The 18,943-nt window shown below is 37.9% G+C and overlaps 1 protein-coding gene across 4 annotated transcripts in view; it reads right to left on the bottom strand.

The window, feature by feature from the left end:
- The window catches only part of PLEKHG1 (pleckstrin homology and RhoGEF domain containing G1), a 145,116-nt gene that overhangs the window by 95,476 nt on the left and 30,697 nt on the right, over window positions 1–18,943 (bottom strand). Inside the window, exon 3 of one of the 4 annotated variants that reach the window (XM_072140897.1) lies at window positions 3,218–3,292. The exons of the other annotated variants lie outside the window; for them this stretch is intronic. Within the exon in view, the coding sequence (XP_071996998.1) occupies window positions 3,218–3,266 (49 nt within the window). The 5' untranslated portion in view covers window positions 3,267–3,292. The remainder of the gene's footprint in view (window positions 1–3,217; window positions 3,293–18,943) is intronic. 4 annotated transcript variants of the gene reach the window in all.

Here is an 18,943-nt window from a genome sequence, read left to right on the forward strand (position 1 = left end):
TTTTAACACCCATTAGATGTGAATTGGAGAGCAAAGAGATGTGGGAAATGTAGATGAACAATGGTCTGTGGAAGTCAACTCTCGGCAGGAGTCTGAGAAACATTCTGAAACTTTCGATAGGTACTTGAAGATCAGAGAAAACATTTGTAGTGAACAGCTCAGCAGGGGGTCTGGAGTGATCAAATTTGTGATATGATTGAATGTTGTATAAAATACAGTTATAACCCACCCAGAAAAATAGATGTACATTTATGCTTTTCTGACCATTGTCTATAGTTTTATAATTAGAGCATACCCAAGTTAAAAATACAGGCGGTCCCCTACTTAAGAACACTCGACTTACATACGACCCATAGTTACAAACGGACCTCTAGATATTGGTAATTTCTTGTACTTTAGTCCTAGGCTACAATAAACAGCTATAACAGTTATCAAAGGTGTATGTAATGAAGCTTTAGTGTTAATATTGATTCTTATGACTAACCAACATTTTTAAAATCCAATTGTCACAGAGACCAAAAAAGTTCTGTCTGGGATTACAATGATAAAATATACAGTTCTGACTTACATACAAACTCAACTTAAGAACAAACCTGCAGACCCTATCTTGTATGTAACCCGGGGACTGCCTGTAACAGTATCCTACAGTATCCTACAACCCCTACAACTTATGGTCAATTTATTGTGGAGTCTTTCTCTGTTTCTTCCATTTGTTATGAGCTGAAAATGTGCCGTACTAACTGCATTTATGGTTGTCTCAATAACTGTATAGGGGATAAATGTTTAATAGCGGGGATCTGGCCTGCTCCATACAGGCAGAACTTTTGAGTGTCATGATCTGCAAGTCTCCCTGACCTGCTCCATAACAGCAGAACTTATGAGCTTCAAAACCTCTGTAACCTGTTCTGTAAATCACAGAAGTCTGACAGTTAAAGGAATTGGTCACTTTTGATTTGTAATGTGTATGTAAGAGTGGGGGGGGGGGATATTAGGTAATTTACCAATATACATCTATTAAAATTTCTGCTCCATTTTCTTGGGATGTAAAGTGAAGCCTCTTGTGGCTTTACTTTATATATCAAGAAGGCGGAGCAGAACTGTTAATAGATGTATTTTGGTAGATTACCTAATATTCCAACCCCACATTTACACACATGTTACAAAAATGAGGCAAATGGCCAACCCCTTTAAGGCCTTTCATGTTGTGGTTAAGGTCAAATAAGTGTCATTTTGGGATTTTTTGGGAGCCTTTACACTTTTGCAATGAAATGAACTTCTTGTAATCTTATTACTTCAAGTAAAAGAATGAACAAAAATGATTATGTATGGTCTTAAAGAGGACGTTAAAGGAATTAAAAAGGCTGAGCTTTAGGATGAAAATGAACTAGCCCCCAACAAAGCATTTGCGCAAGTGCTGTAGGACATGGTAAAATCAATCTTAATTGACAAGATTTCCATGCTGGGAAATAAAAAAAAACAGAGCTGGCAGAATGTATGGCCGTAGGCTTTTCATGTTTACAAGACTAAACATATTCATGAGAGTTTATAACTCTGAAATCTACAAGCTATAAAGACATAATAACCCACAAACACTTAACTGAGGACTACACCTAGACTATAGAAAGACTTATTAATATTTTTCCCCAATGCATTGCATAAAATAATAAAATACACAGTACTTTCCTGCAAATATTTTTATATATATTATACTTCAATACATTATCAAAGATGTTATCACTAAAATAAAAAAATATAGAATGATCTTACGTAATATAAATGCTAACTTTGAAGGGCGGGCAAAAACTGGTGGCTACTAGACACTTAAAAAGGCACCCGTGTCTTGTGTGCCGTTAAAGTGCACAACACAAATCTATATACCGGTAATATTATAACACAAGTGTAATATCATTTATTAGTGCCCTTTTAAGTGTCTAGTACCACCATATTATTTTATTGTATTTTATTGTCATTGATTTTCAAATGTTTGAGTACAGGTACTCAAGAAATATCTTTCTATGAATGGAAGTCCAAGTTTCTAGACTAAAGGAAACCTACCACTTGAAGTGGCAGGTTTCAGATGGAAATACCTGACACCAGCTCAGGGTGAGCTGGTGCCGGAGCTTATTTTTGTTAGTGTTTTAAACCGCGGTATCGCGGTTTAAAACACTTTTTAAACTTTATAGCCGGCGCAGGGAGGTACGCGCTCGGCGCTTACCATGCGCGCGACCGTGCGCGCGGCTACATAGGAAGTGAAGGAGAGCCGCGCGCATGGTAAGCGCCGAGCGCGTACCTCCCTGCGCCGGCTATAAAGTTTAAAAAGTGTTTTGAACCATGATACCGCGGTTTCCTTAAATAATGTTAAAAAATGTTTTATATCGTAGGAGATGCACAGCTCCTATAAAATATATAGGGTAATATTGTCTTAACCAATTAGCTGAAATATACAACAACAATATTTAGTATCTATACATGATAACTGCAGCCAATCACATTCATTCAACCACCTTACCAATTGTTTTTTTTTTTTAATGTAACAGCTGTGGTCCACAGAACTGCCTAGAAAACGACAACATGATATGCAACATGATATAGAGAGTTTACCTTAGGTAACCCGTTTACAGCTCTATATAGGCACTAACTGTACCGTTTTTTTACATTGCTGGGCCATAAGTATAATAGAGAAAGTAGAAATTGAAACCAAGGGTTTTTCCCACAAAGAAGTTAGACCCTATACACAGGGTAAGGCATACCTTGTTGATCGGTTGGGGTCTCGGTTATGGAGCTCCCACAGATCACAAGAATGGGGGTTCGATGTAGCCCAATCAGATCCCTTATCGCTCCCTGAGACTACTGGAGCAGCCAGTCAGACTGCCATGTTCATCTGACGGAGATAGCTGACCACCGCAGTATGCGTACCCCATCAGACCCCATCACTGAGACCCCCAGCTATCAGCAAGCTATCCTGTGGATAGGGTCTAACTTATTTTATGGGAAAACTTATTTTTTTAATATCTTTATTTAAAAAATTTTGAGTATTGTTTGCTACTAAATACTCCCTGTCAATACATAAGTTATAATAAAAACTGGCACAAAGATAAAATTTTAATATACAAATGTGTGTTGACAATCCCTTCCAGAAACTATGCACTCCAATGTTGTATAGCAGTACAGCTGGGAAATAGAAAAGGCTTCTCTCCATCAGCAACATAATACTCACCTTCATTCTGCGATGTGGTTTCTGTACCCTCTGGTGTTTTATCTGGCATCTCTGCTGAGACCTGGTTGGCAATACCTGCAGAACACAAAGAATGGAAAGGATTCTCACGCAGAGCCAAGACATTCCAGTCAAAGGACACCTTTACACAGCGCTGAGGCTAATGTTTCAGGATAGCTTTCATTAATTTTTCCCTTTTTGTTTTGCATCTTTAGAAACTGAAATGATCCGTCCTAGCTAAGATGTGTATAGGAGAACTGCTCAGTAGTTGCACTGGTAGTGGGCACACATCTATCATAGACAGTCATACAGAAAGCAGCATACGTGCTATGGATTGCTGTGATTATTTTACTTCTTTATCATGATCAGCGATGCCCATTGTATTTGTTCCCTATTCTGAAAGAATATACTGAAAATTAAGCTGTGCCTATGACTGAATGCCATCATATATTATTGTTTAGTATAGTAAAGTATTTTAAGAAAAAACTACCAAAGTTACACATCCAATGATGGATGTCATGTAACTATTTCTGATTGCTAACATTACAGATATGTTGGCTTATAGAGGCTATCCTTAGTAAGCATTTGCAGGTCGGCAGGTAACAACACTCTGCACCCCTAGAAGTCAGCTGCCAGAAGCGCTTTGGGGGCTCCATTATGACTGATATACCGGGGATTTGTATTGTGGCATAAATAATGCTTAACTTTTGCAGTTGTAGGCCCATATTCATATACAATGCTATAAAGGCTCCGTGCATATGGGTCTGGAAGGAGCATTAAGTATTAATGTATAGTAGAAACTGGGTCTAATGTGAAGCTCATTGACAAATTTATGTCATGCATCAACTCAACTCAATTTAATTTTCTATACTTTCTGCAGCTGTAAAGGCTTGAGAAAGGCTCACTGTTTGGAGCCGAAACATTGCTCTTTCACATGGAATAAATCCACTAAGGTATTTTTCACTACAATCTATGGTGTGCTGCCTGTTTTTTCATTTGTCTCATGAAATATTAGAATTAGTTCATGAGGAATAAGAAATGTCTCAAAGATTAAGATTCCTTGATGACTGTTAATATAAATGACATAGATACTTAAAGACTATACAGTTATATCTCAATAAATCTCTTTTAGGAAAATTTAAGAAATAAAAGCTTCACTGTGATTGGTTGCTATGATCTAATATTTCTAAATTGAGGTTGGGTTCTCATGGGGCAGAACAAGTTGGGTATTTATGACATATCCATAGGAGAACGGGGATCTGCGCAAACATTCACGTCTAAGGCACCCAAGCAAATAACTGTGCTTATTTTAAGCTCTCCCATAGGCCTGAATAGATAGTACCTGGTCATGTGCAGCAAACTCTCCACAGCCACACTGTAGGAAGGGATCAGCGGACCCCCGTTATTAAGATGGCTACATTGGGAATACCCCTATATGGTTCTTATACACCATATTTAAAAATTGGCGCCATACTGGAAAATAAGAGACATAGCGGTCAGAATCTATGGCTGGAGGCTTTTAGTGTTTACAAGAATAAAGTTATAAATCTACAAGCATGACTGGTTCAATTGAAAGCGCAAAAGCAGCTGCCAGTAGCTTATCTCCTGATAAAATCTAGGCAGTTGAATTCCATAAGTCAAGGAAGTAGGAAGACCTAATACACATGAGATGATTGACCAAACCCAACTAAATTACTGTAATTGCCTCATATTCATCTGATACTTATGGTGGGCCCAATTTGCAGCAAAGTAACCGCTGCAAACAAAAAAAAACTGGAGCACAAAGAAACTAATGTCCATTTATGTGCTGGGTATTCTTCATATGCTTTTGTCCCTTGCTGAAATCAGTTTTGATAACAACAATGTTTCCCTTGTATTAAATGAGCAGTGGTGCTGTTCAATGGGGAACCCAACCTGTAGGCATTGTAAGGGTAGGCTTTATGTCAAACATGGCTTTCTTTTAAAAATAAAAAGTGCTACACTTGTCTACAGGATATCTGTGTTCAGATACTATTAAAGAGAACCTGTCACCGCATTTTTCACAAATACAGCTAGTGACGGGTTCCCATGGAACACTATTAACTAAATGCCATCCTTCATTTAACATCCCCATAAAATCAACATTATCCTGCCTTGCATTAGTGGGGACATGTCTTGCTCGGCTAACCCCTCCCTTCTACTCCTCCTCACGCTAAACGTCTCTTCACCATTCAGCACTTAATGCCATGTGACCAGGTCAGTGTTATGTCGTCTAAGGTCCTATACCCTGTAAAAATTGCATTGTCAAGCCCTTGTATGTAGGTGATCACATAAAATCACAGCATTCCTCTATGGAGGCATAGAGAGAACTAGATGTCCATGGAGGCATGGTGTGATTTCATGTAATCAGATACATGCATGGGAGGTTATTTATCATTGGTTTTTCTGATTTTTTTAGGCGTACTGCAAGTAGGAAAGTTAGTGCTGCTCCACCAGGTTAGTGCAAAAAAACCCCAAAGTTTTATAAAACCCCCTTAACCCCCACAGGGCTGCTCCCCTGGCCCGGTGCCCAGGCATAAATACGGAAATATGGCCATGGAAATAGACCGACTAAAGTAATGATGGAAACAGAATTAGTCTGCAGGAGTAACCAAGAAAGCTGGAGATACCTAAGCCTTGTGATCCGCCACTCCCTTAAAATATAATGGGCCGTCAGAATGCATGCTCAGCCTGCTGTTTCATTAATTTGTGAAAACTGGTCCCAGCACCGTGGATTGAGTATAAAAATGTACCTTACTATAAGTTATGCAGTTAGAAATACATTTTTAGGCCATTTGTGGCTCTCATATATGTATTACATATTGTGTGGTGGGTGATGCCACGGTGGATGGTGATAATAGTACATCGCTTTTATTTTAATAAAACAAGTATATTTGTTGTATGAAACTAAGAAGCTTGACCTTTTTTTACACTGTTTCCTGGGTTTGCTAAACAATGGTAAAATTGTAAAGTTCCTATTGTGTTTTAGCCAATAATTTGTCAAGTTTTATATTTCATACTGACCTTTTCAAAGTTACTTTTGCTACTTCACAAGGTCACTACACAGTGAAATCCCTGTTCAATTAAATTCCCCCCCCTCTTAGCAGATAATTTTCTCTTCACTGGGAACACCAGCTGTCTTGTCCTTTTAGACAAATAACATACTCTTTGCTATTGAATACTCCCCAACATAATGCATATCCATTGGATTTCATTTTTCTGTCTTCAGTAGACGATTGTACATTCAAAGCCATGACCTTAAAACTAATCTCAAAAGCAAATACTTTGCCAATACCAAACAAACCTGCTATATTATGAGAATTATGGTACTGTGATGGCGTTTCAAATACGAATTATGCTGTAAGCAAGGTACTAATATTGCAGAAGTTGTCTAAACTCTTGAACTCCATGGTTACAATATGGCACATCCTGCCCTGAGGTTATCTTCAACCTGTAGTAAAATTGTGGTAGCCTCAGAATTTCTCTATTTGGTGAATTTCTTCAGGAGTACAAAAGTTTAATATCCTATTAAACCCTTGATTAACTGATTTACATTCTGAGATGGGAAGAGTAAACAAGCCATTTGATAATTGACGTAAGGGAAACTAACTGTCCCTTCACTGTACATCCAAGCAAACGTAGAATTTGACTCAATGAAGAACACACTGACAAATGCTTTTCTATGGGCTCACACGCACGGCCATGGTGTAAATAGCTTTATGTGTAAGCCGATTGTCCAACCTGCTAAATTTTAGGGAAAGTCCAGTTCCTGCAAACTTGGGCAGTCTTTCCTACTGTCTTTGGCTCGGGTCTGTAGTTTGTGGCCCAAGACTGCACATGTTCATATACATGTAGACTTAGATATTTGTCTAACAAGTAGCTGCAGACAGTGATAGGGATAGCATGGTCACCTGATGATAAACTCCCTTTCATTTAGAGTTACCTATCCATAAGCTCATATTGTGTAAAAATGTTCCATTTAAAAAGAAAAACTTGTTTTGCTTTACTAGAGATTTCTATATCCTGTACTGTGTACATTGCTTGCCTTTAAAATTACAAAGCCCTTTGTTCCTTGCTGGGTCTTACAAGAATAAAGAGCGTGTTATTGTTTCCATCACAAAACCAACGTTAGATTTCAGTAAACATTTATTTTGCAGATGGGATCAGAAACCTAGTTGTCAATGTAAATTATTGTTGTTAACAGGTGCATGCAAACTAAACAATTGGACTTTCTAATTGGAAAGTAAGAAGATCGAGACACAGAATATACAGTACATAACATTTTACATTAACCAAACCCTATGATGTCATGCAATTACTAAACTTGTCCAGTGACATTTTTAGGAAATCTTCCAAAAATCAGGAACAGTCAACTGTTTATAACTTATTTAAGAGAACTTGCAGCATTGTGAAATAGATACAATAATCCAATTGTGCATTGTAAATTTTATAGAAAGACTTTAAAATCCTTATATATTTACTAAGTTGGAAAAAGATTGTAAATGTATAGGTCTACTCCTTCATAAAGATAGACAAAATACAGTTACATTAAGAAACAACCTCCATATGTTTCTATCATGACTATTTGGCAGCCTTGTTCATATTCCAAACTTGGACATCTATGGTATAAAGAGAGAGTGGCAGCAAAAATGAGCTGGAACTTATCAATCAACAGTTTTTACATATATAGTTATTCATTTCATTGATTGCCATTTAATACTTTCCTGTAGGAAAATACAGAGCCAGACAGTTCTCCTGCCAACGGCAGTTGTTTGGGAGATATCCTGGAGCATATCCACAGCTAATCATGTCTAAATGCATTATTCAGGTCAGCAATTGGTGGGGGCTGCTTGGTGTCATGTACACACAAGTGTTGGAAATAGAAACGGTTGGTTCCATGTCCCTGTAGCAGTCAAAATCCATCTCTGCAGTCAAAGCTCCAAAATGAATGGGAGCCAAGGCTTATGTAACAGATTTCAGCTCAGTGCGATCTGTTTTATTAGTGTGGTGGTTAGTTGTTGCCTCTAGTAGTTGTCATCAATAGTTATTCCTTAAAAACCCCTAGAGTTTTAACTTCTAAATATATCTGGAGGTGAATGAATGCTTAAAATTTAATACCAAGCTAGAAAAAAAACCTTAGGAGAATGGTGCATGTTTTGCATGAATCTAGCACCCCCTGCACTGCTCCAACAGAGCGCACCACTTTTATTTAGTGCAGCATTAACATTCGGCGTGCTACACAATTTTGCCGGACTTTGCATGTTAAATCTGTCACACATTCCGACTGAGCACTGGAACGTCCCCAATTTGTGTCACATGTCCCATAGTTATTTGCCCCATTGCCTTGAAATCTACACTTAAGTTGCACTTTTCTTTATATCCCTCTTGAGCAGATTATTACTCGTTCATCTCCAGCTTTTTCCTTACTGTTCAATATGACATTTCACTTTCATTGGTTTTTCATTGGTTTACACAGTCACCAGACCTAAACCAAGCATTAATTGAGATGCATCCCAGGTGGCTATCCCATCAGGCTGAACAAGACAATACCAAAAGTATGCAAATGGAGATTACTTTGTAGAATCTAAAATATGAGTGATTTAGTTATTGTGCACATGTTACAAACCATTTTACATGAGTTTGTATATCTAAGCATGTTTTAGGAGTGTTGTAGGAAATGGGACGTTGATCTTATTCAACTCATTGGCCTAAGTGCCAAACAACGAGCAATTGTCCTCTGTTACTGTCCATATGTGGTTGTATAGAAACAGAAAATACTTGATATATCTGCTATGATATGTACAGCAGGGAATGACATTTTGGTAGTTTTATGGCACACACATCTGTTCTGTACTTAAATGTTATCTGAATTGGCCACATCATTATTGCTGCCCCGACATAATTAACCTTCATTCCAATTTAATTGGGTGCCCATTTTAATCTGCAGAAAAGCTTGGCTGCCTCTGAATAGTGAAGCTGCTTCACAAAGGGTATTAATGACAATCCTATTTCAAGTGCATTGATAATATTGGCCCAGTTCCCCTCTCTCTTGTGCAGCTGACAGATAGTAAGCTTGATTTCTTTGGCTTCAAATGTTCGGTGCAGCAGCTATTGATATAGAAAACAAAGCTAATGGCTATAGACTGTTTGGGTGTTTAAATAGAAGACAGACAATTCCAAATGGAAACAGAGTCCACATGAAAGAAAATGTCAGATTATTACATCAGGATGGAAGAATAAAGCTCTCCTTTAACTTCTAGTCACTTCTCACTTTATATGCTATTACAGGTAGCTCCTATTTATTACATACCAATTATTACAAGAATAATCATCAACATTACCCCACATTTGTCTTTTGGAGACTGTAAATTGTTAATTAAAGAGATTGATAAGGAATGAAAATAAATGTCTATATGGTAGGAAATCTACCATAAAAATCATTATGAACCAAGGACATTTAATCTTCTTATATTTGTTACCATGCCCTCCTTGCTAAAATCCACTTGTATTAATAAGCCAGAAGGGCTCTGGAGGGCATCACTAGTGCACCTCTGTTCTGTAGTTTTACACGCGGTTACACTTCCCCCTGCTCCCTGAGCACTTTCTCCTCCCTCTGCTTGCTGTAACCTCATAGAAGGAAATAATGTAAGCACCCAGGGGGTGGGGTGGAGGCGACAAGTGCTCCCCCACAATGTAACTGCCTCTAAAGCCAGAACACTGAGGGACTCATGTTACACCCTCTAAACAAAAGGTTAAAAGGGTTGGCCTATCTTTTACATAACTTGCCCATGTGCCTTTACTGCCTTAATAATTTCCAAATGTTCATCATGAGATTCAGCATTCCTGCTACTTACTTAAGGGCTGTCTGCAGACTCTTTGTTTACATGTGTGAGCACTGATGTATAGGACGAGTTGCAGCAGAAGAGACATGACTCATCCTGCTACCACTCCCTGTGTATGTAATGATAATAATTCCTTTATTTATATAGAGCACACAGATTACACAGCGCTGCACGGAGCTTGCTAAAATCGGTCCCTGTCCCCAATGGGGCTCACAATCTAATTAACCTACTCGTATGTTTCGGAGTATGGTAGTAAACCAGAGGACCCGGAGGAAACCCACACAAACACGGAGAGAACATACAAACTCTTAGCAGATGTTGACCCTATGTCAGTGAGGATGGACTGTGTGAGAGAGAGAGAGACACGGTGGGAGATTCCATGAGGCCAAGCTGGAGCAGTGAGAGAAGAATATGTGTATGGCAGCATGGTGAGAACAGGGAAGACTGCAGCTCTTAAAGGAGGCAAAGTCCCAGGTACATATGCAGAGACATGTCTAATGGAACGGCTTTATCGAAAAGTGGCAATCCCCTTTAAGTATATAGAATGGAAAAATGTTTTTCCTAAAATAATAACAAAAAAGGACGACTCAAAGTGCGGCTTTGACATTTTTAACACATTAATGATATCAGTTATACTGAATGTAACATTCAATAGTAAAACAATCCAAGTGGTGGTGTTCTAGGACTTAAATTTGACTTAATTTTGAGTGGCTGACCAGTCTTTTAATTTTCATAGCGAATTGTATAGTGGTAGCATTTAATTTTCCATGCCATGTACTGGGAAGGAGGCGAAAAATTCTAAATGCTTTGGACAATTACAGGAATACTGAATTGATTTGAGGTTTTAAAAAATGAAATGAAAAAAAAAATTCTTCATTTTGCCATATTGCCTTTTTCATACTTTGGTGCATGGAGCAGTGTAAGTTGTCATTTTTTTCCATGTGTAATGGCGTTTTTATTTATACCCTTTGTGGGACTGTACGACCTTTTGATCACTTTTAATTTAAATTTTTATTGTTGTAAAATGACAAAAAAGTAGCATTTTGGAGATTTGGGCGGTAGTTTCCATTACGGGTTCACTGGCAGAAATAACCGTTTTTATAATTTTGGATTTTTGCAACATGGCAATATGTAACATGAAAAAGATTAGGGACTGTCTAGCCTAACACAGTAGATAATAGTCAATAAATATAGTAATGCAATCAGACCTGGAAGACAATACACAATACCTTGAGCAAGAAAAGCTCTGAGATGTCCCTATAAGGTATAGTGGGAGACCACATAGATTAAAGCATTTATAGTACAAAATATGAATGGTCAACAATGGGGCTCCCTGGTACCAAAACCAGTATCTAATCCCTAAAATAGGAATATGCCAATTCAATATATAGAATGGGATAGAGACATTGTTCCACACTTGTAGCCGGAGGCACGTAGCTTGTACTACATTACTACAGTATAGCAGTATATGGCGTTTTTGCACATGATCTGTTACATTCTGCTAATGGAACATTGTAACAGCTATGCAGAAAATCTTATAAAGTCCCCAGGCTGTCATGGCGAATGACCATTGGTCCCCCATGATGTCACAGTGAGTGACGATCACAGCCAAGATGGGGCGTCCATGTGTAGCTAGCTGTTACATACTGCCAGAAAAGCAGCATGTAAATAATTAATGGTGGGTGTTTACTAAAATATGCAGCAAACACCCAGTCCCTTTTCAACAAAGGGTTCATGGAGCAAATAATTGCAACCATTTATGTAGTTATATAAATTAATAATGCCCCCCAACCCCCTTAGCCATCTCTTCTTGAGACAGAATAAATCTAATTCTATTTTTAAGCTACTTATAATTTTTGTGCCTCTCCTTTGTACCATCCAGGTCATCCTTTTTCTGAACTAACCTAGGTGAGGCCGAACAAATTCTTTGCACATAGGTAATACTACATCGCTATCCCAAGAGTCCATACCACTTTTGATACATGACATAATACTGCTGGCTTTAGAGTCATTGCATGCTGTTATATAATCTATGATCTATGACAAAGACGAAAGTGATGCCCAAAAAACGGCCAATACACATATACTCAAAATATACACCAAAAAAATACTCATTTTATTAATGTTAAAGGACAAACAAGAATACCAGACAAAGACATCTAAAACCATTTAAAACAATAATATACATAGAATGACCAGAGTGGAGATCCCGGTGTGGGTCATCCACAAATATCCTCTTATCCATGCAATTTGTTGGTTAGGGCATTACTTGCAATTCATGCAATTCTTGTACATAACTTTTTTGGAAAGAGGTGTTTAAACAGTATTTGTTGTCTGGATAAGAGGTTATTTGTGGATGACCCACACCGGGATCTCCACTCTGGTCATTCTATGTATATTATTGTTTTAAATGGTTTTAGATTATTTTTTTGGTGTATATTTTGAGTATTTGGTATTGGCCGTTTTTTGTGCATCGCTTTCGTCTTTGTCATATGCCTACTTATGTTGCACAAGGCTATTGGACATTGTATTTGGTTGTGCTAACCAGTCCTTCAAGTTGTATAATCTATGATCTACTACCAGGTTCTTCACAACAAGGGACTTTGACAGATGTAAATCTGTAAGTGCCGAAATTTGTCCCAACTGAAACTCATTTGCCACTAATGATGCTACTAGTCTAAGCAAGGGCTGCTGTTGACATTAAGGCAAAATTTTGCTTGTTGAAAGCAGAAAATGTGTTTTTTCCACATTAGCATTTCTCAATATTCAAAATCAAGGTAGCCACCACAAAATAATATAGCAATGCACATTAAAAGCACAGCATGAGTGCCCCTTAGAATTACAACTGTGCTTAGGGTTGGTGAACCTAGTATTAATGTATCTAGAATATTGGATTTTTGTATTTGTCAATCTTCATTGGTATAATAAAAATACTTGATAATTGTCTATGGAGCTGCTATTTAAGAGTGTATCTGCATTTCTTCAGTTGAATACAATTAATTGGCCAGTCGTTTATCCCAGTAAAGAAAATATGAAACATGTCTTGTATGATTTAGAAATAGAGATAAAGGACTGCATCTAGTAGCTTTTCTTTTGTTGTGTTCCAAATTCCTTTAACACCTTAAAGAACATGTGGGAGAAGAGACCTTCAACTATTCTATAGGTTTTTAAGCATTGTTCTAGTTAAATTCCACATTTCCCAGGATCTTTTGACCCCAAACAAAGCTGAATTTCTAAAAGCCTTCCAATGTCCAATTGCTGGCAAAGTTCTACCATGTGGACATGTATTCACCCAAAGACATTAAGAATACACCAAGACAGCTGTATACTTTTTAAAGCTTATAATCACAATCTCTTCACTGAACATTTAAACTACTTAAGAAACCAAGAATTCAAAGTGGTTTTATTCAAAACAATGTCTAAATATTTTAAAATAGTCACAAATGGCCATAGCACATAAAAGTCCATTGCTCGGAGTAGTAGTAGTCTGCAAAAGATTTTACATTTCATGCATTGTGGAACCCTACATAACATCTTATATTTACAAACACTCTGACGTCTTTGAAAAACACTAGTAGTAAACTAATGTGACAAGACAAATCGTAACTTCATAATTATGAATAATATTTAATCTGTAGATCATGTACATCTGTAGATCCATTAATCTATTTGATATTTACGGGGTGTCCAAATCTCTCCTTCAGATAAATGCCTGATCTTTTGGTTTTTGGGAAAATCACAGTCACATTCACACATTTTGGCAACAGGTAGAGGTTTGTAGAGATTGTATTTAGCCGGATTGCTCCATAGATATGCTTGCTGGGTTCAGCTGAGCAGTGCATGTGTACTAATGTGTCCCCTCCCTGAGAATAGAAGGACGTAAAATCCAATCTGCAATACAGTTAGGAGGCCACCCAATACACATTATATTATTGACTTTGACTTGCCCCATCAAAATTGGCAGGTTTGGTTATACATATCTGTATGCCTAACTTTATGACCTTCATCAATTGAAAACCTAATGGGTATCATAAGATATTATTTGTGCTTTCAGCATTATTAATGCCAATCCAGCAAATGAACACCCCTAGCAACAAGCAATGGCTATGATTGGCCAGGGGGAGCTGAACCTGAACTGCTCATCTCTATATGTGAACCCGAATTCAAAAAAATAAAGTGTAAGATGAACAAAAATTATTCCAGCTTTACTGTTTTCATAGTTCGTAATAGATACTAGACCCAAAAAACCTAATTAAACAAAAATTCAATTTGTAGGATATAAAGTATATATCAGAAAATTCTAATAGTAAATGACTGTTCTTTGTTATAGTCAATGTAACTTCATTAATACATATATCTAATCTTCATTAATTGTCCATCCTGCCAAATAGTAAAATAAACAAATAAGTCATGTCATGATTATGGCGCTATTGATCTTGACCCTTTTTGTTTGCTATGGTTGGATTTCATCACATTTTCATGTTTCAGTTACTACTGAAAACATATGGTATTGCGTCTGGTGAAAGGTTACACATACAATAGGTTCTTTAAGAGCAAAATTTATTTGACAGACTGAACAGTGTATGATGTGACAAATACAAATATAAATTGTGCAGAATGATATTCCTGAGCAAAGGTTTCATTATACTTATGTAATTGTGATCCTGCTCTGAAAGACATATGCGTGTATGGCTTGATCCAGGCGACATGGTAATAATCAAAACTCTTGGCTAAGGTTCTATATCTTATGATCTATATAGCTTGGATTATAGGGGGTCCGCCATCATTCCCTAGTAAAACATCACTGAACAACTGAACTCAATCATTCAATATTCTCTTAAAGACAAATAAATAGAAATATAAAATGTAAAAATAAATATAAAATTTTTCATTGATGGACAGCTCAATGGGTTGAATCACAAATGCTGTTTTGACAATTTTTGGATCTGCTCATAAAACTATACAGTAAACTTCATCAAAAACTGCACTGCTTGAAGGATAGGGACACATGGGTTTGACTGCCACAAGTTAACCGTGGTTTAATTGGCAATGGTTCTATAATGGGAACAATTTAAAAGTAAAAAAAACTTGAAGTGCATAGTTTTTATTTAATGCTGTGGTTTTTAAACCCCCAGTATGTCAGATACCGCCACCTTAGCCACCCACAATTATCAAACTTTGTAAAGCACAGGATGAAAACTGCAGGGGTCAGGGAACCCACCACAAAAAATCCCATTTTAGCTAGTTTTTGCAAAAGAAGTTTCTCTAGAAAGTCTGCACCTGGCATTCATCTGCAGAAATGACCATTGTCTCCTCAGCATAAGGGAGTTGTAGGCTCCAAGATGAGCTTTTCCAACGTGTCTTTTATCAATAATATTTTATCAAAAACAGAACAAAAATCAGGTCTTACTGACAAACTGCAATGGGACTTAGTTTGCTAGCATTACTTTTAATGACTGAGAATTTTATTTTATGTTATGATTGACCAAGGTCAAAACAAACAGTTCATATAATCAGTTACTTGAAAAGAAGAATCAGAAATGGTAACATTCCTGATTTAGGAGGTCAAGTATAACAAGGAATCATTTGTTGTCCTTGATTTTGGAATTGATCAAGGTCTACACAACTACTGCACCAACCTTTATTTATATCCTTTCCTTTTTTGCCATATTATTGAATTTTCAAAATCTAGAAATATAACATTTTTGCAAATATTTTATCATTTAAAGATATAATAACTGCTATTATAAAATGATAATGATATGATATTAAACATCTGGTTTAGCACTAACATACATAATCTGTACCTTCAGATTTGTATCTTGCTTTTGTTACAACCTAGGCTATACTATGAAGCTTAATAAAATAAATGGTCCCTTTTCTTGAAGTCTAGTAAAACAGTGGTCTCATTCACTGGCAGACCATATGGAAAGTAACTACATGTTGTAGAAAATGTGATTTCCTGACTCTGAATGAAAGTTTTCACTGCATGGTTTCCGGAGGACCAGGATAAAAAAAAAAAGGTAAACTACATATCATTTGCAATCAGTTATTTGTGGACTGTAGCCAAGACTAATGTGGGGGTAATGTGAATAAATATAATATTTTCATTATATTATTATTTAGAATTTTTAAATTAAAATGTTTGTAATTTCATTCTTTCCATGTATGAGAACAATAAAAGTATATAGAATTCATGTTGCATAGAGATATGTGGAAGCTGTATCGAAGGCTGGCACTAAGGAAACGGAAAAGTTGGCATTTACCCAGGGCCAAAAGAGGCCCCTGCAGACTTTTGTGGGCAGAGGATGTTTTGCCCTTTTAATACCCCTTGTAGTGATGCTTATCATCTATCTGTTTAGTTATCTATTTCCAATAATTTGTCTATTTCCTATCAATATATCTAACCATTTATCTATCTAGCTTTTTGTTCTATTTATCTATATATCTTTTATCTATCTCCTATCTATAATCTATCCATCTTTCAATCGATCTTCTATTCTTCTATCTCTCGTATCTATTTACCTATCTATATATAATCTACCGTATATACTCGAGTATAAGCCGACCGAGTATAAGCCGAGACCCCTGATTTTACCACCAAAAACTGGGAAAACATATTGACTCGAGTATAAGCCGAGGGTGTAGTATACAGCCAGCCAGCCCCATGTAGCATACAGCCAGCCAGTCCCCCAATGTAGTATACAGCCAGGCAGCCCCCCCAATGTAGTATACAGCCAGGCAGCCCCCCCCCAATGTAGTATACAGCCCGGCAGCCCCCCCCCCAATGTAGTATACAGCCCGGCAGCCCCCCCCCCAATGTAGTATACAGCCAGGCAGCCCCCCCCCCCAATGTAGTATACAGCCAGGCAGCCCCCTCTCAATGTAGTATACAGCCAGGCAGCCCCCCCAATGTAGTATACAGCCAGGCAGCCCCCCCAATGTAGTATACAGCCAGGCGCCCCCCCCCCCAATGTAGTATACAGCCAGGCAGCCCCCCCCCCCCAATATAGTATACAGCCAGGCAGCCCCTCAATATAGTATACAGCCAGGCAGCCCCCCAATATAGTATACAGCCAGGCAGCCCCCCCAATATAGTATACAGCCAGACAGCGCCCTGCCAAAAAAAATAAAAAACTTAATACTCACCCTCCGGCGTCCGGATCGTTGGCGCGGGTCCCGATGTTCAGCGCGCGGCTCCCGACGGCTCCTCTTCACTCTTCTTTCTTCTCTGTTCTCTCGCCGGCACAGTCGCATCCATGCGATATGCGGAGGGCACACACAATGATGCGGCTAAACGTCATCAGCGGCCACCGCAGATCGCATGGATACGACTCTGCCGGCGAGAGAGCAGAGAAGAAAGAAGAGGAGCCGCCGGGACCCGCGCCGAGGATCGGGAGCCGCGCGCTGAACATCGGGACCCGCGCCAACGATCCGGACACCGGAGGGTGAGTATTAAGTTTTTTATTTTTTACTTGACTCGTGTTTAAGCCGAGGGGAGTTTTTTCAGCACATTTTTTGTGCTGAAAAACTCGGCTTATACACGAGTATATACGGTACTTTATATTTCTGCATCTATAAATCTATCATCTATCTATACATCTATATCATCTTATATATATATATATTTATCTTCTATCATCAATCTACCTATCATCTGTCCATCTCCTATAAAATTCTACAGTCCCATATTACAGATTGTAGTTACAAACAGTAGAATAGTAAGACAAAGTGTTATTATTGTGCAGGGCTAAAGGGAGCAATCTAACTGAATGTGACTGTTTATGAAATAATTTTATTTTGGGGCCCCACTTTTAGTTTTGAAACCGGTCCTGGCTGTCTCATAAAACTTTAAAGGAAATCTACTATTTGTTTTCATGCATTGTGAACCAAACATACCTTGAAAATGCTGCAGCTACACTGTTGCGGAAACATATCTTGGTTAATCCCTGAGCTGAGTGGTTTTGCTGAAAAAACAATTATAAAATTATAATAATGAGACTCTGTCGCTCCTGTGGCTGGCTCGATGCTTCTCCTCGTACCCTAATTTTGCACTGCTCTAAAGAATGGTGTAATCACTGTGTTGTCCGTGACAGAAGTAATCAATCGCTGTACCATTCCCCAGCTGATCCAGCTCAGGTTCATTAGCCCTGACTGGACAGTTCAGGAAGCTTTGAGTAATGTGTTTGTAAACAGCAGCCAGAATGCAACCCAGCTTTCCCAAGGTCCTGAATTTTATAATTGTTTTTTGAGCAAAACCACCCGGATAAGGTATTAAACAAGATACGTTTTTGCATCAGCATTGCTACAGCATTCTCAAGGTATGTTTGGTTCTCAATGCATGAAAAAAATGGTAGATTTCCTTTCAGTAGGGGCATGCTTAGGGCACTGTGTGAAGGTGTTGTTTCAATCATTCTTTGTCACTGCTCTCCTTTATGGAGAGCTGGACATCTCTGCAAGCAAGCGACAATGGAATGTATAGAACTAAAAGCATCCAAGCTAATTAAAATTGTCTTGGACCCTACAACCCTTTTGCTCCCCCTACTGCCAGCTTAAAAAATGCCTCCCTATGTTTTGGTGTGGAGGGGCACTTATTGACCCTTTCAAGGTCTTTTGACATTTTTTCGTTTAGGTTGGCATGCAATGGGCTGCAAGTTTTGTGTTATACAAGCATGCCTTTTCACACTTTATGTAGTGAATAAAAATACAATTTAGTTTTTTGTTAATGAAAATAACCCTTGTCACAAGCATTGCTGCTTAACGTTAAGGAAGTCCTACTTTTATAAACGTTGAAAATAAAGCCATGATGGCAGTAAATACATCAATGATCTTAGCCAATAGAATGTTTGGGTATTCAGGATATACCGTA

This window comes from Engystomops pustulosus, chromosome 3, assembly GCF_040894005.1.
Source record: "Engystomops pustulosus chromosome 3, aEngPut4.maternal, whole genome shotgun sequence".
Taxonomy (NCBI): Eukaryota; Metazoa; Chordata; class Amphibia; order Anura; family Leptodactylidae; genus Engystomops; species Engystomops pustulosus.